Genomic DNA, 23,948 nt, shown 5'->3' with positions numbered 1-23,948 from the left:
ATGCCTAGCTCTCTAGAAATGTCAGCCTTGTCATGTACTGGCATGAGGCGAAAAGGCTCCGGAGAAACAGTCCTTTTGTTTAAAATAGAAACTTTGAAGGAAGCCAAATTAACACATGACAAATTACTGAATAGCCAGTTCATCTGAAAGGAAAAAACAAACAGCAACAACAACAACAACAACAACAACAACAACAAAAAACAGCCCTTTCCTTTCTGAAATGAAAAGGAGAGTTGCTGGTACAAAAATTCACGTTTCCTTTTTCGGTGAAATCCTCCAGCCACACTTGGTGCTAACCGAGTAGGCGATTTCACTTCATCACCACTTCACAAAAGACTTCCAAATTCACTGCGGCAGACACGGCAAAATAAAAATGTTAAATACATCCTGGCTGGGAGGGGACTGAAGCCGCCACGCTCAATCAAAGGTTCGCAATAATAGGATTCATAAAGGGAAGAGAAAAAAAAAAAAAAGACAGATGGGATTAGAAAATGTTGCAGTGAAGACTCTGGAATGAGATGAGATCACAGCACCAGCCTGTCTTTTGTGGACCGGCACAATGATCCCCGAGCCAGACTGGATTAGGAAACCTCGCGACTAGGGGTTCAGAGAGAGGCCTCCGGTTCCCAGGCACTTTTGGGGAGAGAAGGCTGAAACGATGCATCAGATTTACAGCTGCAGTGATGAAAATATAGAAGTTTTCACCACCGTGATTCCTTCCAAGGGTGAGTAAAATTGCCCTTGACTGTTTCCTTAACGCGGCACGCAGGAGGGTAATAACGATCACGTGCTGTTTTCCCCTCGGGTCTCTGAGGTCTGATCATCTCTGTTTTGATGGTGTTTGCGGTTATTGTTTCTGAAAAGGAGGCACATGGATGGACATCAGTCACTGAGAAACAATCCATCAAGGGGGAACGAAAGAGTTAAATACTCCCCGTTTCACTTAATTCGATCCTGGGAACCTAATATGCCAAACAAAAGTGACAGCAAGCCATTGTTTTAGGAAACAGAGATGAAAACAAAATTCCCAGGGAAGCTAGCTAGATTCTGTCATCTTCTCCAGTGAGCAGGTGGGTTCTGAAACGAGAAGCAGCGCAAAAGTATGCTTTCTAACTGTGCCATGAAATGGGAGGAGACAGCCTGCTGGCAGTGGCCTAAAGTCCAATGGAGCAGTCAAATACTGCCCTGACCGAGGCTGGCCTCTGCCCAGACCCTAGGGCCACACTCCCAAACTTAACCTGCAACTGGCACTGCCAAAGAGTGTGACTTTGTAAAAGCTCTGGTGCTCCGAGGTGAACAGGTGAATGGTGTCAAGTCCCGGGAAGGGCTCTGCGTGAGAGCACGGAGACCCAGGGGTCTGGATCCTGGAAAGTTCCCTCGCCCCCTGCAGAGCTCGGCCCTCTCTTCTGCCCCCTCAGTGCTCTCTCTGCTGCCGCTCTCTTGCTGGGAGAGCCCAGGACCTCAGCTTAGCCCCTGGTCTCACTGTCAGGTTGAATGAAGAGGGCTGGATGCTCGCTGGTGCTGTGACCCCCTGTTCAAACAAGTCCTTTTCTCCCCGTGTCAGCCACCGACAGGGCTACTGCTGGGGGGAAGGGAGAGGCTCAGTCCAGCCACAAAGAGACAGCCAGCGGAACATAAATTAAGCTTTAGACATCTATTGCCAGATAGAGGGAGAGGAAAAGAGAACTGGGAGTCTGCCCACGTGCTGAAGTTGGGACTCTCTGGAGACTCTGGAATGTACCTGGAAAGTCAAGTTGGACCCTCTGACCCAGCAGTCCCACTTCTGGGTAAACACTCTTCCACGTGGATGCTCACAAGGGCCCTGAGTCTCCAAGGGCAAATCTGAAAGCAACCTAAATGTCCCTGAAGAGGGAACGGGGTAAAATGTGGTGTCATCATAGTCTGGAATACTCCACAGCAGTCAACAGGGATGAACTAATCTATGTGGGTGGACACAGAGAGGTCCCAAAAGCACAATGTGGGGAAAAAAAGGGCAGGCTGAAAAAGTATATATATATGATAATTATTACATCTGGAAATACAAAACAATACTATATATTGTTTATGGATACATACCTGGAGGAAAATATAAAATATATAGGCTAGAAAGACACAGAGAAAATTACTGATGTTAGCAGCCCTGAAGGGGGAGGGAGGTAGAATTAGGGGAGGTAGAAAGGGGACCAAAACTCGCCTTCTAATTTTTTATTTCCTTTATATGAAAAGGAAACAAATTGAAAGCAAATATGAAGATGTTAGAATGTGAATTTTCTGTAATCTTTTTCCATTTAAAAAAACTAAAGGGAGAAAAACATCAAGGTGGAATGCCTTTTAAATTAAAAACTTATTATGAGGTTCAGGAGCAATGTTACACTTCACCTGGAGAAAATCATTCAAAACGGGGCCTTTGATTCCATTTGCTTAGCAGAGTAGTCAAGAGATCTACTGCCACTTCCGTGCTGTGTGACCTTGGGCAGGCACTTAACCTCTCTGGGCCTGAGTTGCCACTCTTGTAAAAGGGAGAACTTAGTCATTTCTATTTTTATCCCATATTTAGAGCAATGAATATGTTGAGTCAAAGATAAACAGTCAATCCTATATTCCTTTCTTACCATTTTTATTCATGGCCACCTCCTGGTATTAAACCAAACAGTCATCAGTATTCATGGGCAGGTCATTGCTCAGGAAGCTGTTCTCAGAAAAGGAACATTTGCAGTTTTATGTCAGAATGGAAGTGGAAGAAGTCCGCCTCTTCCTGTGCCTTGTTTTTCCTCATCTTGCCTTCTCCAGAGCCAGCAAGCGGAGGGCTCTCAGGGGGAGAAGGTGGTGCTAGGCTCTGTTTAAGTCATTGCTTAGGAGAGAGATCGGTACCTCCTCATTCCATCCCTGTATTCCCTGACTGCAGAAATACTGGCTGGTTTGATTTTCCCTAATGAAGGTCATAGTCTCCCTGGGATTCTCTTTCCCAAACGCTCCTGTTTAGCTGTGTCTATTCCACATGAAATGACCAAAGCATTTACCGAGCATAAGTTCAGCAGCCTGGAGTTCAAGAGCACTGGCCCTGTTCCACCACCGTGTGATCTCTAACCCTCAGTATCTACCTACAAAACATAATTACTGAAGAGACCCTACCCTACAGAGTTGCTGTGAGGAGTGACTAAGAGAAGGAAATAAGCCAGCCCCCGGGAAAGCTCACTGTGAGCCATTACTGCATTTATTACTATTCTGTTATATCCCTCTTTCCAACACACATACATTGAGTTCAGCCTATCATCTAGGCATTTCTTTAGCTGAGCCATCTTAATATCTCCCCAAAATAAGGCAACATCAAGTGTTGCAGCATTTCTTAAGTATTTTAAAGGCACAAGACATAGATCAAGTCTGTAACTGAGGACCACTGTGTACTTTTACTTCCTAGAGAGGAGAGCCCTTTAAGAGAAAGGTTTCATAGGCACAATTCACAGTAAATACAAAAGATAAAAGCTGTGGTTTTACCCAGAACTTATACCAGTGGGTTTAGTGCAAGGGTGAACAGTACCACAGCATTCAAAACAATTCTCCTGGGGAGAAACCAGCATGGGGAGGGGTTGGCAGGGGGAAATCCGGGAACAGCAGGAGGGAACGGAGGAAACTCCAGAAAGAGAACGTCTGACGGATGCCAGTCCCTAGAGGTTATCACTCATTGCTTTCACCTGCCCTCGTCTTACAGCGACAGAGGACAATCATTACAACCACCGCGAACTCCTGGGAACTCTGCCAGGCGCCAGGCCAAGGGCTTTATAAACATCAGTCCAGTTAATCCTCACCGCAGCCCTCTGACGTAGGTGCTGGTTTTTCCCCTGCCTTCCAGGTGAGGAAAGGGAGGTTTAGAGAGGATGAGTCATTTGCCCAAGTCACATAACTGGCAAGTGGTCGAGTTTGATTCACACCCAGGTGAGAGGAGCCAGGAGCCCCAGCTCTTAACCAGCGCTCGGCACTCCTGGTTTCACAGCCGCGGGCGCCCTGCAGAAGGTAACAGCAACACAGCTCTCACCCGATCACTGGTCTGATGTGTGACAAGAAGTCCTTTCCCTTCCAGGCAGGGCAGTGACGTGGTGGGATTCCATTTCCAAGTAAATCACTCCAGCATCAACGTGCAAAAGAGATGCTGGGCTGTCTCCGTTTCCAACAAAATACACACCTTTTCCCAACCAAGGAGCTTTTCTGTGATTAATTGATTCTTTAAGGTTTTTTAAATTGTGGTAAAATACACAGAATATAAAATCTACCACTTCACCATTTTTTAGGTGTCCAGTTCCGTGGCATTACCTACATTGTTGTACAACCATCACCACCATCCATTTCCTCAATTTTTTCATCTTCCCAAACTGGAATTCTGCACCCATTAAATAATAACTCCCCATTCCTCCTTCCTCCAGCCCCAGGTAACCTCTATTCTAGTTTCTGTCTTCGTGAATTTGACTAGTTGAGGTATCTCATATAAGCAAACTCATATAATATTTGTCCTTTTGTATCTGGCTTATTTCACTTAGTTTAATGTTCTCAAGGTTCATCCATGTTATAGCTTGTATCAGAATTTCATTCTTTCTTAAGGTTGAGTGATGTTCCATTGTATGTATGGACCACATGTAGTTTATCCATTCATTTGTTAATGGACATTTGGGCTATTTCTACCTTTTAGCTATTGCAAATAGTACTGCTGTGAGCTTTGGTGCGCTCAACCAGGTAACATCTAAAATCGTGCTTGCACCCACCTCTTCCCCCCCCCCCCCACGCCCTGTCCCACTCCAGGTGCAGACCCTCTGGGGATGGCTACTGTAGCTACATCAGCCTCACAGGTGTTCTCAAAAACCATTCCTTTCTCTCTCTCTGCAGTGTCCAGTCCAGCCAGAAGACGAGTCAAAAGCTCTCAACACCTCCTAACCAAGAATGTAAGGAAACTTCAGTTTTGATCCCTTTTATTGACTTTCATTAAAAAAGCAATGTCTAGCTTCTTCCCTGTCTCCCTCTCCTCTCAACAACCAGGAAGGGTTTCTGTAGCCCCTGTTGTTGCTGCCGCACTCTCAGTCCTCCAGTTATCCCAAATACCCGACAAATGTCACCCAGACCACAAACAGCCCAGAATCAGACCCTCTTCTTCTGCCGTTTTCCCCACAGAAAGTAATTTTCATTTTCTATATACATTTTTTTAAAACACAACGTGGGTACAGCATCCCTGACCTGGGTCTTCTCCTATTGTTGGCATTTGCACTGTTCCATTTTTTCACTATCATAAGTAGCAGTGCAGTGAATTTATTTGTACCAAATACTATTCTTTTGGATTAATTATGCGGAGTAGAGACCTCAAAGTAGAAGTAAAAGGATAAGAATAGTTTAATCCATCTATCCATCCATCCATCCAATATTTGCATTCCTGTGTGTGAGACACTGGGCTAAATATGGAAAATATAACAATGATTTTTAAAAGATGGTTTCTGCTTACAGTTTCATCATATATTACCAGGAATTCTGAACAACTGCCAGGCTTCCAACAATGCTTTTCCATTTAACTCCAACCTCACCAACATTGGCTTTCATTTTTTTGTATTATCTTTTGCTACTTTAATAAGCACACGTAACATCTTTAAGTTAGTTTACATGTCTTTAGAGCTTGTGAATTTTTCATTTACTTACAGATTTCTGTATATAAAAGCTGTCAATATATCTTTGTACTTTAATTTGAAAAGTTTGTTTTAACTGCTAATTGTTTCTTCTTGGCTATACTGGAGTTTCTATTTCTAGCACAATTTTTTGTAGAACACTTTTAATTTTCTAAGCATCTCAATTTTTAAAATCCTATTCTCCATTTTTTTAATAATTTTTAAGTGACCTGGGAATGTTGTTTTATATACATTTATTACTTTTTAAATTCCCAAAATTCCCAAAGCAGTATGTGCTCATTATAAATTTCAAACACTAAAAAGATATAAAATACGGTACCAGAAAATACTGAGAAGCTGTAGAACATAGTGGTTAGGTATGTAGACTGGAGTCAGCTGCCTGGTTTCTATCCATTTCCCAGTTTTAAATCCTAGCTCTATTTCTAGCTACCTGACCTTGGGCAAGTCGCACAACCATCCTGGGACTCAACTTCCTTAGCATTAAAATGTGGATAGTGAGAGCACAGATCTCAAGAACCACTGGAAGGAGCAAATGATTTAACACATGTAAAGTGCTTCGTCCAGAGCCCAACACATACTGAGCATTCAAAAAGCACTGGTGTTTTTTTCAGTGAAAATTTCTCTTGACTAATATGATATCATGCTGTATTGCTCAATAACATACTGTCTTACAATTTGCTTTTTTCACTAAACAATACATTTTGAACATATTTACATGCCAGTTAATACATACAGATCGTCCCCAATCTTTATGGAGGCTGTATAGTATAACATTCTATGAATGTAGTTTTTTACCCAAACCAAATCTGAAGATTTTCTGCATTAATTATTTAGCCAAACCATCAATAAATGGGGTTTCCCCATTTTCTCCACTGAAACAATGCCACAAGAAATATTTTTGAACAAATTTTTTATGCTGTTATGCAAATGTTTTTGAGGATAAATTCATAGATATGAAAATGCTGAGTCATCAAATCAACACCTTATACTTAAATTTATACAATGTAACACGACAATTTTATCTCAATTTAAAAAAAGAAAGAAAATGCTCAAAGGATATGAACACTGAAAAAATGTTACAGCCATTACCAAATTCTTAGCAACTGTTTTAAAGTACTTTTAGCAGAACTCCTGAGCCAATACTGCATGGTATCAACGTTGTTAATCTTTAACAATCTCATAGATGAAAGCATCTTAATTTTAATTTTCATTTTTTAAATTATTAACATCATTCTCCATCTTTTCATAGATTTTGATATTTTTTCCCTCTGGGTTAAAAGAAATGTCTTTTGTTCATTTTTCTGTCAGTTGTATGTCTTTTTTAAATGGCTTTTGAAAATATTTTATATATTAAGAAAGGGTTTTAATGGGTTCTTTGTTGTAGGGCAGGAAATTCTTATCTTTCTCATGATGCCTGAAAACTTCAGCACACAGTCTAGAAGGAAAATGCTCCTGACTTTCAAGGAGCAGTGGGTGTTACCAAAAATGGAAAGGGAAGGGTTTTTTGTGGGTAATTTAGAGTTTGAGAACAGACCTTTTGGTCAAAGACTTGAGTTTGGCATTACAGATGGTCCCCGACTTACAAGAGTTTGACTTTGATGATTTTCGTCTTTACGATGATGCCAAGGAGAACTGTATTCAGAAACCATATTTGGAATCTTAGATTTTGATCTTTCCCGGACTAGCAATATGTGGGATGGTACTCAACTGTGCTGCTGGGCCGAAGCCTCCAGTCGGCCACACGATCACAAGGATAAACAAATGATGGACTTAGAACCATTCTGCACCCAACCATTCTGTTTTTCACTTCAGTCCAGTATTTGATCAACTGTATGAGATATTCAACACTTTATTATAAAATAGGCTTTGTGTGAGATGATTTTGCCCAACCATAGGCTGATGTAAGTGTTGTGAGCACATTTAAGGTAGGCTAGGCTAAGCTATAATGTTTGGTAGGTTAGCTGTATTAAATGCATTTTCCACTTATGATATTGTGGGGGGGGGAGCATTTATCAGGATGTAACCCCACTGTAAGTCAAAGAAGATCTGTATTCCAGATTTGAAGGAGCCACAAATCGTTCATGACTCAGGAGTGATCCCCTGGGAATTAGGAACGTTTAGTTTTCAACCAACTTCTTGCCTTGAATTTCTAACTTTAAATGATCTTCCTGTCTGAATCACCCCTTATACCAATACCTACTGACTTTATAAGGAGAGAACTGTGACTATGAAAGCTTAAAAATGGAAACTAAATCCTACTTTCTAGGAGTTAAAGAGGGTTCTAGGGAAGAAATTTCTCAAGGGATTTGGAACCTAAACGAAGGAGACAACTCTCAATGGTAGAGGTGAAGCCACATGGGCTTGAGACACACGAAACCCCAAACCATAGGGCACAGCCTCCTGGAAGACCTAACTGACTTCAGCCTGGCTCTGCAGAACCATGCTCTCAGCTCTCCTGGGAATGGAAATTTTTGAGAAAGACTGCTATGTCTATGGTTTATGACTCTGCCTCTCTAAAATATTTTTACAGAGGGGAAAAAAAAAAAAAGACTCAAGTATATGAATATACATAAAAATAACTTTTGATCAAAAAAAAAAAATCAGAAGCTAAGGACTTGTCTTCAAACATGAAATCTTCCCCCAGGTGAGAGAGTTTAATAACACCCTCTGGCCTTTGAGCTCTCTAAATTTCTGATTTCCCCTAACAGCCTGACTCATCCTTTGTTCATAAAACTCAGACCCAGCCTAACAGAACATTCAAATTAGAAAAGACAGGAAAGGTCTTATTCCACCTAAGACAGGGAAACTGAGTCCCAAAGCAGAAAGAACTGTCTCTGATCTTTTCTTTCCTCATCCAACTGGCTCTTGTCTTCGAGTTCCCGAGAAAATCGTTCATATTTTGCAACTGCTTTAATGTACCAATATTTGGGAATTTTTTCTTGAAATTCTTATTTGCGTCTATTCTCAGCCCTTGGGCTACCATATGGATGTCAGGCTCCTTCCTTTACAAATATCTCTTTCCTCTCTCAACCATCCTTAGTGTTGCAGTTTCCTCCCTCTCTGGACCCCTCATAAGTTCCATTTTCTTCTTCTCCAGTTTCACCAGTCCTTTCCCCACTACCCGCTCTGATTCTCAGGCAATTTTATTAACATCCTGATCATCCTGATGCTGCCAACATCATAAGGACATTAAGGAAGAAATTTAAAGAAATTTGAAGGAATAAATTTCCCTGAAGTGTGGGTCAGTTAGGACTCCGGGTACCATGGAGCCATCACCACTGTGATTCACAGCCCCTTCACAATAAGCAGCAGCGCCATCATCAGCAAAGATGGAGAAATGAGACTGCAAATACCACATTCTCCCCAGATTTCAACCTTGTGGAGGAGGGAATCTGGTGATTTGCTATTTCAAAATGCACCGAGCCATCAACTGCACTTGAAAATTCCTACCTGGAGTCAGCACTTCTGTGGGTCTTACAAAGAGCAGTCCCTTAAGAGTCATGAAAGCAAGGTTCTCGTCCAGGCTCTGCCCCTCATAGCTCTGTGACCTTGAAGACACACAGCCTCCCTTGGCCTCAGTTTCCCTGTAGGTAAGATGAGGGATTTGGACTAGAACTTTGTTGTGGATCCCATCAGCCCCAAATCATTATGCTTCTCCATCATCTAGGTCTCACTTGTCTTTCTAACCCCCTACCAGCCCCCTAGGTCTTTGACTTCAGCCCAGCAGGGGAGCATCAATTTACTGCAGTAAAGCTGTTGCACTAGTACATTCCTATTTCCAGCAGGCAATTTGGTGAAATTTGACCTCAGAAAGGAAAATTCGACATAAAACCCGTCTCCCCTTCCCCACTCCCTAATCTCACCCCTGCACTCAGTGTGCTGAAGAGCCTGCTCTCAGACCAGCTTGTTCTAAGACCAGTGAGCAGCAGCCAGCCTAGACTGTGTCCTACAGACCAGAAAATAAGCCAGGTCGTCGGGAGGCCTTCAGGAAGCCACAAGCACACATCCAGCTGTCCATACCGTGGTGTGGACCTAATGCACTGCCCTGCACCCTCTCAGTGCCTCCACTGTTATGGGGAACAAAAACCAAGCACCAGGCCAGCTAAGAAAGGGACGTTTTCCAAGCTGAGCCCTCTCCTCTTTCCTTTCCTGCTTTGGCATCCTTCAGGGACAGAGAAGATAACTTGCCAAGGCACCTGGGAAGTAACCAGCCTCATCCCCACCCCAGGAAACCTACATCCAGAGGTGGGCTGAGCAGCTAATGCCTCTCCACTCGCTCCCTGCCCAGTCCCTTCACCCAGCTACAGTGCAGAGAAGGGATGGCAGAGGAACATCTGCTTCCCTTTCAGAGGTGCTGGGTCCTCCCAGATCCCTCAGGCTTTTACGCCCTGCATTACTTTCTTCTTCTACAAAACAGGCTGGAACACACGCCAGTCCTCATTCCTCATTAGAGGAATGCTGAGAGAATGAAAATAAAATCCCAAATACCTGTGATGGGAGGTTGACAGCCAAAGGCCTCTGGGTGTCAGTAATGAGGCTCAGGTCTCTCCCGTTCACCCTGGATGTCCACATCCCAGGGGAGGGCCCTGAGGCCCAACGGTACACATGTCCAGGGGAAGGGGCTCTGAAATGCCATTTATCCAGAAAATGCCAGTATTCTGGGCAACACCATGGCAGAGGGCAGTGCTAAGAGGAGGGAAGGAAAGGGAGAGAGCTGAGGAAGTTGTGCAGGGTGACAAGTCCAGGCCACCCTCTGCTGCGCCTCACAGCCCTCAGTGAGCTGGTGTAGGGCGGACGGGCACTGCCCTCAGCCTGCCCTGAAGGCTTGTTGGAAACCCAACAGAAATACCACCTTCTCATCATTTTGCAATTTATAAACGTCTCAAATCAACACACTGTTCCCCTTAAAATTATACAATCATATGTGTCCATTATATCTCAACAAAGCAGGGGTAGCGGGAGAATAAATATTCTAAATTATTGGAGGAAAAAAAACATCTTCTGCAATGCCCAGAGAAGAAGGCGGACTAATCCTAAATGCTCCTGAATTATCCCCAGCTCTCTCCAAAGACACAGAATGAGTCTGGGTCCTAAAACTGGGCCTGAGAAGAGTTAATCTCCTAAGCAAGATGAGACCAAATTTGGGATATATTAATTTTCTAAGCAAAGAACTATTTGCAATAAACTGAAGCAAAGAATGACAGCCGCCCACCCCCGGCCCCTTCTTCCTCTGTGGCAGACAGGGCTGCTCTTCGAGGCTGCAGGTAAACAGGTGGCACGAGGGAAGAGAGCCGGCTGTGCTCCTGAAATCCTTGCCAAGGACCAGCAGGGACTGCTCCCCAACACAGCAAGGACAGGGGGAAAGGACCCCCTTCCACGTAACCTCAAAGTATCAAACCTGGGGCTAGAACTCAGGGCTGCACAACCCCACGTGGAGGTTAACTTCATCACTGACAATCGATAGGAGAAAAAACAATTTTGTTTTAATGTGCATTTAATTATTGTTGTTGAACATCTTTTATGTTTACTGGCTATTTGCATGTCTATTGTCAATCGCCAGGTGTTTTTTGGCCCCATTTTTCTACTGTTTTTCTTCCTCTTTATTGATTTGTAAGAGTTTTATGTACATAGGGATAACTCCCTATTTATCCATAACAAATGCTAACATTGACCCATATTCTATTCTAGTGTTTGTTTTTGGGTTTGGGTTGTTTGGTTTTCTTTTTAACATGCATCTTTGATCTGTCTGGTATTCATTTTGGTATGAGAAGTGTGGACACTGATCCGTTTCCTGGGTGGCCTGACATTTATTCCAACAACATTTATTAAAGGTCCAATTTTTCGCCAGTAAACTATCACCCCAATATAATATTTAAAAATTCAGTCTTCTTTGCCTCAGCTCCCTCCACGACTGTTATATGTGGACAACTGAAGGGGATTCACCAAAGACTAGACTCTAAGGGTGGAGATGGGTCCACCTCACTCACAGATACACCCAGGGCCCAGGATCTGCATGGAAATGCCCTCGCAGGATGTCTGCAGAGGGAAGGAGCAGGTGAGCAAGAGAATGAGCAAATACAAGCCTCAGAGAAGCTGCCATGTAATGTTGGAGGTTCCAACCTGCTTCAAAGGAGAGAAGAAACTGAATGACCCCAGTGTCGTAGTTATGCATAAAAATATGCAGGATATGAGCCACAAACTGCTAAGGCTCCCCTTGTCACCTGTGATATTAAGATAAATATCTTGTATTACTTGTATTACTTGTCTCAAGTTTTTACATTTAAATTATTTCAATGACTTCAGTATTGTTACTATATTTTTAAAGGCCCCTTTCAGTGGAATCTGACAAAAGGGGTATTCCTCTTAATGTTCTCCCCAAAACAACTATTCAGCGGGTGGTCATGATTGAAAACACCATAGCATTTAGCGTTCTGCTCTGGCTTATCAGCTTCCACTTACCCAGCCACACGTCCTAGAAATTCATCTCCCAGCTCCACCCGACACAGACAGGCATCCTGCACGGTGGGGGACTGTGAGTGGCCTGGAGCCCTGCCTGCTGTCTTCCCTGCAGCTTCTTCCTTTTCACAACCAGGGAATCAGTTGGGCCCTGAGTCCTCTCCCCAGGTCTCCCCTCTGCAGGAGCATCCAGAAAGCCGCGTGAACCAGGGCGCTTACTCAGCTGCAGGTCCGATTTCTAGGACCGTCTTCATTTCAAATAGCCTGTCCTGTTGTCAAACCATGTGGGGCCCTGGGACAGGTGACTGGCCCCAGTATGGGGCCTAATGGCCCAGATTTCTGACTCGTGAAGGAGCTGCTGGTGAGGAACCCCCCAGAAGCCTCACTTTCCTGCAGCGTGGTACCACTGGACATGCTGAAGTTAAATGCCACAGGTCACTGCTTCAGGCCAGTCAGCCCAAGTGTTCTCACTGCTCCTAGCAGCGTTTGGGGTAAGGAAGGTCCATCTGCAAGGCTGCAGTCCTGGGCCATGGCTGTGGGTTCTGGATTCCAGGAGAGGAACAAGCTGACGGTCCTTCCTCCTCGGCAGGTGGTGTTCGAGTCAGAGCTGTACACGCCCAGGCCCCTGGAGCTGCTGCCGCACCGCAGCGACCGCCGCGACGTTGAGGGCCGCAGGGCCAGCCGGTTCCAGAACGCCCGGCTGCAGGGACCCCACCCCGCCAAGACCCCCGCCAGGCCTGGTACGTGTGTCCATGGCCCATGGCCCCAGGGCCTCCCTGGGGGGCAGTGACCCACTTAGAGCAGCTGCTACAGTGTCCGCGTCCTGGCGTGTGTTTATTCCAACCACATCGTGGTCCTCCCTGGCGTCCTCCATCAGGCCAGGTGCGCAGAGCTCGCGTGGCGCGTGGGCTCCGCGTTTCCGCTGTGCGCGCTGTTCTGCTCTGAATGCGCCTGCTCTCGGGCTCCACCTACAGCAGCACCACGGAACTCCTTCTGCCTGCAAATACATACCCGCGCCTGCGCCTGCGTAGTGAGCCAAGACGCGCTCATCTACCATCTTATTCCACAGGCAGTCCTGCTGGATTCAGGAGGAGATAAAAATTACTATATTCTGGGGGAGAGGAAACCAGTGTAGACACGACCCATGAAGCAAAAGAAGCTTCCATTATTTTACAGAGTGTGTGTGTGTGTGTGTGTGTGTGTGTGTGTGTGTGTGTGTGTGTGTGTAAGTGTGTGTAATTATACAGGCTCTTCAGCAACTGCCATCTTAAAACCTCATCATTTAAAATTTGAATGACTTAAGCTATTTCAACAATCTATTAAAAGAATTTAGAGACAAATTTGTTTTGAAAGCTGGAAACACTGAAGTCTTACCTTTGACGCTATTTTTTAAAATGGCTTCCACTCCAAGCAATTAAACAGGAATCTGTGTCTAGCCTGCTGAAATCTGTGATGATATTTTGCCCTTAACTGCTGGTTTCAGTTATTTCTGTTATGCCCATAGCCTAGAGTTATTCATATTTTAAATTCCAAAAATACACGAGAAGTCTTGGACGTCCTTCTCAAAGCTTTGGGTGTCAACAATTTTGAATGTTACAAGAACTGAAATTAGACTCCATTGAGTATATCTCTTCATTCATCCATCTTCTCTCCTTCCTCCTTCATATGTTAGACTGGATCTCTAAGGTTTCTTTGGTCACTGACACCCTGGTCCTGTTTTTATGATCTAAGGTATAAAGGCACATAAATCAAGCTATGTTTTCTAGTTAAGTGATTACATATATACATTTTTATGTAAAGTGAAGCCATTAGGAAATTGCAATCTGCCTTGCAAATTAAGAGGAGATAAATTTTTCCGTCTATATATAGGTAGGTGGGTGGGAGGGTGGGTGCATGTGTGTAGAAAGGAAAAGATTATCTTCTCTACAAAATCATAAAATGAATTTAGAGCCATGTTTCTCAAATTTTAATGTACAAAAGAATCACCTGGGAATCTTGTTTTCATGCAGATTCTAATTCAGTAAGACTGAGAAGGACCCCAAATTTTGTTTCTAATAAGCTCCTAGATGATGTTGATGATGTTGGTCCAAGGACAACATATTGATTAACAAGGATTTAGAGACCATCTAATGGGTGGTTCTCCAAGTGGCATCCCTGGAGCAGCAGAACCACCTGGGAGCATGCTGAAAATGCAAATTTTGGGTCCCACCCAAGACCTATTGAATCAAATTCTGGGGTGGGGCACAGCAATCTGCTTTAATAAGCCTGTGCCCAGGTGATTCCAGTGCACCCTGATGGTAGAGAACCACAGATCTACTGCAAGCACCCCCCTGCCAACTTACAGAAGAGGAAATTGAAACCATGGAGACCGTCTGACCTACCCAAGGTCGTGCTGCTCATTAGCAGCAGAACTGAGATTAAATCTCAGGTCGCCTGATTTCCTAGCTAATTGCCTCTTTCTCCTAGAGAATAATTTCTTCCCAACTATCTAGTTTTAGGGGCTACTTTCCTCCCTAAGTAGCCTGTAGAAGCTTGGACGGGAAGAGGAGAACAGTAAGTTATGAAATAGACCGACTCTGCCCACCATGTGACAGTCAGCTCACGCAGGGAATGTGCTAGTCAGGTTTAAAAAAAAAAAAAAAAAAAGATTGAGCTGGGCATTGATTCAATTCCTTCAGCTCCCACAATCTGACAGATTCCAGAGGGGATGAGAGGGAGGGAGAGTTTCTGAGTCAAAGCCAGACCCCAGTGTTCTCCACAGGCAAGGTTTAGCACCGACCTTGGGCATGAGTCTTCCATCCTCCCATCAGAAAATGTGTGTCTCCAGGGATCTCAGATCTAGAGACCTGTTTCTTTTCTGAGCTACAGGAGAAGCCTCCTGGATGCTGTAGCCTTCTCTTATGGGAGAAAGATGCTCTGGGGAACTCTGGAAGTAGTGGGAACTCTGAAGGCAGAAGCCCAGCTGAGAAACCCTCTCACCCTGAGGCTTTGAGCAGATAAGCCTCAAGTGACCAGAAATGGGCCTAGGGGAATCGGCTACTGGAGGAAACTCTCCACCAAGATTTCCTCAGATGTCTTAGAATCAACTTGTTCAAAGGGAACTTGTCCTCCATCTTTAAACCTTCCTTTTCAGCTGGGGCCACCATCCATCTTTCCAGCAAGCCACTAGGATGTTAACGCCAACGGCCCCTTGTCCTCCCCACCCCCACTCCACACACTAAACACTGGCAGTGTCCACTCCTGGGCCTGTCTTGCCCCTCCCTCTTGGTACCTACCTCAGGCCACCTGGGCTCAGATTACCTTCATCCCTTATGTGTAGCAGCCAACCCTGGTCCTCCACTACCATCCCTCTCCCCCCACAATCTGCTTCTGCCACCCCTCTGCTTTAAATACTGTGTTCTCCGCACCCCCAACTGCCCTCCAGACCATGCCCAAGGCCCTCCAGGACCTGTCCTCTGCTCATCTCTCCTGTGGGCCACTTCCTGTGACACTCCTGTCCCTGCCAGCCGATAAACAGAACAACCCTGAGCTGTGGTGAAATTCTGTGACCACTCATTCTATCCTGTTAGAAGACATGGTTCTCTCTGCAGACTGCCCTCCCTGTGTCTCCCCACCTGGCAAAGTCCGCCCAGACTGGGTGAGGGGGGTCCCCAGACCTGAAGTCTCCCCAGACCTGCAAGACCACCAAACAGGGCAGCATGCCAGTCCCTAGGTCATCCCTACCTGGCTTCGTCGTAACTGCTACGTGTCTCTAAAGCCTCCATTTCCTCGTCTAGGAAGTGGGGATGGCTGTGAGATCCCCCTGGGAGGGCTGTGGTGAGGGTGAAGTGAGACAGGGCTTGTACCTCACACTCAGCACAGTGCCCGCCACAGAAAGTACTCAGACAGGAGCTGCTGTCCCCACTGACGCCAGCACGCCGCACGTCATGGTTTGCTCTTGGTAACCGTGCAACCCCATTTTACTGGCACTGAGATGTTTCTCTCTGGGTGGGGGGCAGTATTTCTATACGCTGTGTTCTGGCCCAGGAGGGACTAGACTGAAGGCCAGCTACCCCCACCTCTCACCAACTACCCCAAATCAACAGCTGGATTCCCAGAAATGGGTAATCAGAAATAAAGGCACAGAAGGAAGGTTCTCACGTACGATGTCTCAGGACTCTGATAAACCCCCACCTTCCCACATTATGAGGCTTACTTCCCAACAGCAGGCAGGACTTGTGGCTCATTTTCACAGGTGACCCCTGGACAGTTGCCCCATTGCCTGACCCTACTGCCTGATGGTGCTGCCTGGTACAAAGGCCGTTAGAAATTCCCGGCTTGTGATGGACTAGCTAACGAGCTAATTGATGCAGAACCAGGGGGAGGTAGAACACAGGACCACTGAGTAACACCCCTTCCATTCAACTTTGCAGTGGGGATTTCTGAACCCAAATCAGCAAATCTGTGTGGGAATCGAGCATACGGAAAAGCTTTGGTAAGTAAAATAAGCCTGGTAAGTTGTATCTGCTGTGCTTTAAACTTCTTGTCCTGTCCCTGCCATGAAGAGACCAGGTGTCCTTTGTTCCTGGCCTGAGGGTCATTAGAAGAGCCTAGCTGAGGGTTCCCGGCTCCGAGAGCCATCGGCTGGCGGCACACCACTGGCTGCCGCTCTCCTTCTTGCCAGAAATTCAGCTCATAGGCCAGCAGAAGGCATTACCTAGCAGACATCTCCAGCAGGGGGCAGCAAAGCAGTTTCTGTGGCTGGCCCCCGCCAGATGGAAATGGCTGATGAATTCCCAGGGGCAGCTACAGGGGTAAAGAGATGCAGGGGTCTCGAGCATGGTGAAAACACAAACACCATCATCTCAGGCAGACTTGGGCCCAGGGAGCCGCTGAACCACCCGCAGGCCCAGTACCTCCTGCGAGGCGCTCTGGGGCAGGTGTCCATCCAGTTGTCCCGAGCTGGATCCAAGTGGCCACACCTTTATGTTTCCTCCTTGCTCTGTCACGGCATGTGGGTGCCCAGAAGGGTGTGACCTCTGCAGCCAAGGACACCTGAAGGAACTGAGAGTCACCTGCTGTCCCCCCTCCCCAAGCTGAGTGGCTCGTCCTTCCCTGAAGGGGGATCAGGCCGTGCGTGTCTGGGTCTAGCTTTGTGCCACCCTGAAAAAACACATCTCCATCATCTTCAGGGCATGAGTGTGGGTGCCTTCTGGGTTAGCACAGGAGGAGCCAGTGGTGGCCAGAGGTGAGGTCAGCCTGGGCCTCCTGGGCTCTGTGGGCATCAGCTCTCAAGACTCATGGATTGTGCCCTGTGAGAACTAGAAGAGACTAGAGAGAGTGTCTGGGTCAGCCTTTGTCCTTATGACACAAACTAGACAGAGATATGAGCACTTCCCTGCTGATCTGGGCAGGAAATCTGAACCAGTTATCTCTTTTAGGTCATCCCTAAAACCACCCAAAGGGCAGGGATGGGCAATCAGGAGCCCCCTGCCCCAACCTAGTACCCAGGGGAAACAGGATGGCTGGGCCATTGCCAGAGTGAAGGTTGTCGGGCTGTGACAGCTCAAACAGCTGGCCTCGGCTGAACCCCAGGCTAAGGGGAAGAGGGCATCTCACTGCCTTGGATTACCTGCTCCCAGCCCCTGGGCTGGACTCAAGACAGTGCCCGTAGCAGAGAGGTAGCTGCAGCCGGGAGGCCAGTGCCAGGTGGGATGGGACAGCGTGGTGATGGGGATGTGGTCACAAAGGAAGGGGCAACAATAGCACAGAGAACAAAGAGTCGGCATGACTGATCCTTTCCTCTGGGCCTGTGATGGTGGGGCTGGGGTCCTGCAGCTCATCAGAGGCCCACTATCCCAGGGCAGAGGGCAGTTCAGAGCTGGAGCAGCTAAATCTGATTCGATGCTAAAATGCGCTGGAGGAAATCAGACTGCAGACAGAAGACAGCGGAGGGCAGGATTGGGGTTGGATGGACTAAGAGGCATGTTTCCAGGGCTGCCGGCACAATGGAGAGGGACAGCTCCCGAGAGGCCACAAGGTGGCACAGTAACTCTGCCCACCACCTCCAACCAGTGAGGGAGAGAAGGCGGGGTGAATCCTGGTGTCCTCAACTTGGAATTTTCCAGCAATTCTAGGAATGTAGTGACCTTAAGCTTTCCCTGGGGCTTCGGGTAGAGGAGCAGAGCAAAGGTCCATTGACAGAACAAACTCTGAACTTAGCCCTGCTTAGGCCATCAGTTACCGTTCAGTTCAGGGTACGGTTCTTAAGCACTCCCTGCCTCCTTTAAGGCGAGCTGGGGGTGGGGGCCCCAAAGGGTTAAGCCCCAGACCTTGTCGCAGCCATGCCAGTCCTGGGGAGAGTACAGAGCACAAGAAACAAGCAGAGACCCAAAAAGAGAATTGGGGGGATGCCAAAACATGTCACATAAGGACTTAGTGCACTGGGGCCAAAAGACAGAGAGAGGTCACGCTGGGCACCAGGCTGAGGGAAGGCTGCCTGGACAAAGTGGCCTTGAAGGGCAGGCAGAGCTGGGGCTCGATCCAGAGAGCGAAGGAAAGGCTGGGTGAGGATGCGGAGTTGTGCGTGAGAGACAGGAAAAGCAGGACCAGTCCTGCTGGGACCCGCCCGGAGAAACACAAGGCAGAGCGGCACAGATGGGGTGGAGCACGGTTTTGAGGAGCCGGGAAGAGCAGGATGCAGAGCTGGCCTCCGTCTGCCCTGTGGTGGGGAGACTCTGCGATTCCAGGAGGGCCTGGGGTATGTGGTAGGTCTGGTGGGAAACAAGACAGGCCCTGAAGGCTGCAGCCCAGGAAAGGGAGAGGGTGGCACTAACCTCAGCAGTATTTCAAAGCAAGAATCTGCAGGATTTGACAACAAAGTGGACACGGGCCTCGGGGGTGCAAGGGGGACAGAGTCCTCGGGTTGGACTGAGTTGCTCTTTCTTTTTTTTTTTTTTTTTAATTTCCTATACTACTTTTATTTATTTACTTATTTATTAACTTTTTTTATTGATTTATAATCATTTTACAATGTTGTGTCAAATTCCAGTGTAGTGAGTTGCTCTCTTTCAGGTGTCTCTGGGTCGGTGGTTCTCAAAGTGAGGTCCCGGGACTAGCACCACTTAGGACCCTGTTAGAAATGCAGATTCTACTAAGATAGAAACAGGAAGTCACAAGTCTGGTGTCCGCTGTGGTGTGAGGACACCCTTTGAACGGCTGCAGTCAGTGCCAGAGTTGGGAACATGGGACATCCTCACACTCCCTTCTCCCCACCCAGATGCCCCCGGTGGCCCGGATCTCTGTGAAAGCCCCGGGCGTCCTGGAGGCTGCAGCTCCGGGCCCTGAGAACGGAGCCGCTCTGACCAGAGGGTGAGTGCTGTGCCTCCGGCCTTGCGGCCTCGGGGCTCCCCACCCACTCCTGTCAGCCTGCTGCAGCGAAGAGTAACAGGTGGCCGCTCGACAGACTCTCAAGATGCTAAAACAAAATCCACGCCAGCTGTAAATTCCCTTTTAATGAGGGCAGTAATGCTGGGTCTCTGCAGCGCCTCATCGTTTCCCTGGGATTAAGCTGAAGTGTTTCTGATGGTTTCCACCTCATTAACGCCACTCTTTAGACTTGGAGAAGTGTCATTTGGGAGGGGTTTTGGTTAATTAGATAAATGTAATCACAGGCCATATTCAGGACCTCCCGAAGGCATGCCGGTGTCAGAAATGCCTCATGAATCAGGTTCAGGGTCCCCACTCAAAGGTAAAAAGTACAAATGTTTCAAACCAAATTTATAACCCCCACGTTACTATTAACTCTGATCCGGAAACAGCAGTGAGAGTAGCAGGAATGACAGTGCCCCTGCAATGCCCTCACTGCCTCCACTGGGGCACTAAGAAGATGGCAGGAGCCTTAAACTCAGTTCACCGTGTGCATTTACACCCCCATCACACTCCTCCAGGCTGGAGGGAGCGGAGAAGTGGTTTCGGGGATGGTGAAGGATGTGGGCTTTTGACTCAGATCTGCCTGCTTGCCCGGCACAGCCACTGACTGGCTATGATTTCAGGCAAGTTATTCAGACCTTCAGGTCCTCATTTATTTAAGAAAAAAACCAAACCAAAAATGGGGATAACAACAGGACCCCTCTTGGGGGGTTACTGTGAGAATTGGATGAGCTAATGTGTACAGAGCCTGGCACAAACCATTGCCTCATTTTTCAAGAAACAGTCTGGGGGTCAGAAAGGCACGTGCTTGAGAAAGTGTTAGGTGCTCACGTGTGAGGGACCAAGAGCCACCATATGGCCCTGAGGGGCGCACACCTTGAAAGCTGAGGGAGTTGAAGGAGAAACAGACCCCCGTGAAGCCCTTCTCGATGAAAGAGAGCCATCAAGAGTGAGTGGGAAAAACCAAGTCACTCAATGTATTGGGTTCTAATTGGAGAAGAGTAAGAAAATCGTTTAGATTGTATTAAGTTCTAGTAGCAAATTGTCCTGAGCAGCAAAGGCTGTTGCTGACTGCGGCAGTAAGCCAGCAAAAATGGACCGCCGTGCCTCAAGAAAGGCCCGCCTTTCCATCCACACGGCTGCACTGCAGAGGGTTCTAAATGGCCCCTTTCTCTCTGAGCTTAGACATTCTCATTCCACTTTGCTCCTGGTCCCTGGCTATTGAAAATAAAACCCATGTCTTTCCCAAAAGAGGAGCAAGTGAGAAGAAAAATGAACATTTACTGAGGTCGACACTTTGTTACTTGCTGCCCTCCTCACAAGAGCCCTGTGAATTAGATGAAATTATCCCTGTTTCACACGTGAGGAAACTGAGGCTGGTCAAGGTTAAGTCTCTTGCCTGAGGTCACACAGTAAGTGGTAGCAGGACTCAGCCCCAGGGCTCATGCGCTTTCAATGGCTGATGCTTTGCAACATCTGCCTTTTCCAGCAAGATGGCTCGTGGGGTGGGGAGAGTGGGGAGTAGAGTTTGGAACAAGAGCAGAACTTGGGACCCTTCAGCCAGTGTGCCCAGGGCCACGTCCTTCCCTCCCCCAATGCAGGGACCCCCTGGGGGCGGGAGAGGGGGTGTCACTCCTGCGTGGGTCCCAACAGGGACCCTCCACCCTGGTCACAGGTGTGGGACCAGAGGAGGGGCAAGGGCTCTGGCTGTTCTTCCCGAGGGCAACCAGTAAAAGTCTGATTCAGCGAAGTGACTGCTCTCCCCACCCACCCCTGGCTTTTCTTTAGATCCAGACACCTCAAGAAGATGACTGAAGAGTACCCAACCCTCCCGCAGGGAGCAGAAGCCTCCCTGCCGCTGACGGGAAGTGCTTCCTGCGGCGTCCCCAGCATCCTGCGGAAAATGTGGACCAGGCACAAGAAGAAGTCTGAGTACGTGGGAGCTACCAACAGCGCCTTTGAGGCCGACTAAAGGCGGCCCTCCCCGGGGACCCTGCGCTGGCCCCTGTTCACCGCACAAGGGGAGGAAACTTCTGGATTGGAGCTGAGCCACATTCACCTCTGCTAGTCGCTGGTCCACACGCATCTCCCTCCTGTACTAACCGACCGCCCTGGCTTAGGACTCGGGAAAGAAGCTGCCCTCGAAGGCAAAAGAGAACTGTTCCTTCTTAGAATCGATAAAGACATTGGTCTGAAAGTGCCTTCGGGAGGTCACAAAGTTTATATCCTTATCTTTAAGCAAAACCGCACCCAAATCAAACTTTCCCAACCCATCTTAAAGCCCGCCAAGGAAGGAAGCGGGCAGTTCCCCAGTTTTCCTTCCGAGTTGCTCTGAGTTCTGGCATAAATGTTTCAGAGCTTGACATTTGAGGCACTGTAAACACGAAGGCTTCTCACTGTTCCTGTTACCATATTTATTTTATCTAGTGAGGTATGATTTTTAGTGGCAAAGCACTGTATACACATTTACTTAGTAGTTCTAGCATTCATGTGGGAGTATTGTCGAGATCAATTTTGATGATCATTTGGCATGATTGCATGAATTCTCTATTCTTTTACATGCAGTTTTTCTATAGAAAAACATGATTAAAATTCTGAATGCTAATGTTTTTCAGAAGTGGCACAGTCTAGTGGAATTGATAATACCTTGCTTTGGTATAATGATGTTAACTTTTGAAAGTGCTCTCCCATGTATTACCTCTTAAATTCACAAAATCCCCATTAAAGAAGGCACAGTTATTCCCAGTCTACAGACGAGGAAGCCAAAGTCTTAAGTTACGTGACTAGATGCCAGAGAGTGGGCCTAGATGCGAGGTCCTCAACTTCTCTGCCAGCCTCCTTGCTTTGCTTGCTCTAGCAATTGATTTGAGGGCGGTTTTGAGAGGTCGGAGTATGTCTTTGGAAGCAATCTTTGAAGGAAAGGATTTGACAAAGTTAGAATAAGTAAGTGATATAAATGAAATACATCATTATGTACCAGATAGAACAAGAAGAAATTGCTGTTTTTTAGGTCAAACATAATTGATGATCAATTTCATATGGTTCAGCCTAATGTATAATATTCTTCTTGCGATGGAAATGTCATCAATTCCATCATCAACATCAGTAGCCCTAAAATGACAGTATGATAATGGTAGCTACCACTTATGCCTACTCTGTGCCAGGCGTGATACTGAGCACTTTATATACATCATTGCAGCCTTTCTATCAACTCTGAGTTAGACAGCCTTCCCCACTTAACAGACAACCCCACTTTAAAGCAGTTACATGATTAGTCTGAAGGCACCTAACCCCTATGGGTGTCAGGCTCCCATGCCTGTTACAGCTACTCCTTCATACAGAATATTCAGAACACAGCGAAGCACCAAGTTTAGTAAATAATTTTCATCTCAAATGCTAAACATACTTGATTGGCACAGGCCGCCTGCAGTGATGTGTGGGGCTGGAACCAGAGACAGAGGAGTGCAGTGATCAACTGGTAATGCCTGTGGGGCGGATTCGTGGCTGTGCCTCCTGTATTTGTCCTCTGTGGTCTCAACTCTGCCCCCAGGAGGCTTGTTTTCTAATTCAGAAGCTTGAATTAATCCAACTCATTTAACAAAGCCTAAGACTAGGTTAGAAATTGCCATGTCTTGGTACAAAGGAGACTTTGGCCGCATCACTGGTCTTGGACTCGACTATTACTAGTATGCTGCTGCTCTGTGGCCACGTGTTGCTTTTTGCTCTCTAAACTGCCTGTTTCCATATCTCCGGGTAAAATATAAGAAGTCACGGGGGATAAGAGGCCTGGGTTTCAGGGCTTCCACCTCGCTGCCCTCTGCTCTTCAAACATTGTTTTAGGCTCTGAACGCCCAGTCCTCCCTTCGGAATATGATTTGGAGATTTGAGCATCAAGTGCTCGTTCACTGAGTGCCCCAGTGGACTGTGTCATAGTCTTACACTACACTGTATAGATAAGGGGGCCCAGAGCAAAGGGAGGGAGGAAACAGGTGGTTTACACCGAACCTGTCAGAGTATCCTACGACTATTTATTTTAACTTATTTACTTTATAACTGATGTCCTCTATTTGTATGTGGCAGCTGGAGATCTATGTAGGATGGAACTTATTTATTTTTCATTTAAATAGTTCATGATTAAAGTGTTTGCCTTGTATAGAACATTTTAATTGGCCAATTCAAATAAAAATAAAGGATGTTTTGTTCGTGACATTAATAAATCATCACAAGAGTATGCCTGGGGCTCCTTCATTGGATGAGAGAAGACTTCCACAAAGGGGAAGAATTATGCATCTGGACCTCATTGTGCCTTTACCTAAATGAAAAAGATTTTGAGAAAGAACCCAGCGTGTTCTTTCCACCCTAAGGCAGTGTCTGGTTTTGATATTACAGGCCCTGCGCAGCAGTCAGCACCGGGGCCATTTC

At 46.7% G+C, this 23,948-nt stretch overlaps 1 protein-coding gene across 1 annotated transcript; it reads left to right on the top strand.

Annotated features, from left to right (window-relative positions):
• Positions 1-284: 284 nt before the first annotated feature.
• On the top strand, positions 285-23,734 carry VXN (vexin). The gene is made up of 6 exons (XM_006193745.3): positions 285-725; positions 4,876-4,931; positions 12,706-12,856; positions 16,529-16,590; positions 19,375-19,466; positions 21,315-23,734. Exons 1-6 carry the CDS (start codon positions 659-661, stop codon positions 21,496-21,498), a joined length of 612 nt encoding a protein of 203 aa, XP_006193807.1. The 5' UTR covers positions 285-658; the 3' UTR covers positions 21,499-23,734.
• The last annotated feature ends 214 nt before the right edge of the window (positions 23,735-23,948 follow it).

This window comes from Camelus ferus, chromosome 29 (assembly GCF_009834535.1).
Source record: "Camelus ferus isolate YT-003-E chromosome 29, BCGSAC_Cfer_1.0, whole genome shotgun sequence".
Classification (NCBI taxonomy): Eukaryota; Metazoa; Chordata; class Mammalia; order Artiodactyla; family Camelidae; genus Camelus; species Camelus ferus.
The sequence above is the reverse complement of the archived record's forward strand: the minus strand, read 5'-3'. Positions and strand labels throughout refer to the sequence as shown.

Bases quoted from the DNA above. Each gene is read 5' to 3' on its own strand.
- VXN (XM_006193745.3), top strand. From the start codon at position 659: ATGCATCAGATTTACAGCTGCAGTGATGAAAATATAGAAGTTTTCACC. The intron at 12,857-16,528 runs GTACGTGTGTCC...TCAACTTTGCAG, and splicing joins CAAGACCCCCGCCAGGCCTG to TGGGGATTTCTGAACCCAAA. The intron at 16,591-19,374 runs GTAAGTAAAATA...CTCCCCACCCAG, and splicing joins GAGCATACGGAAAAGCTTTG to ATGCCCCCGGTGGCCCGGAT.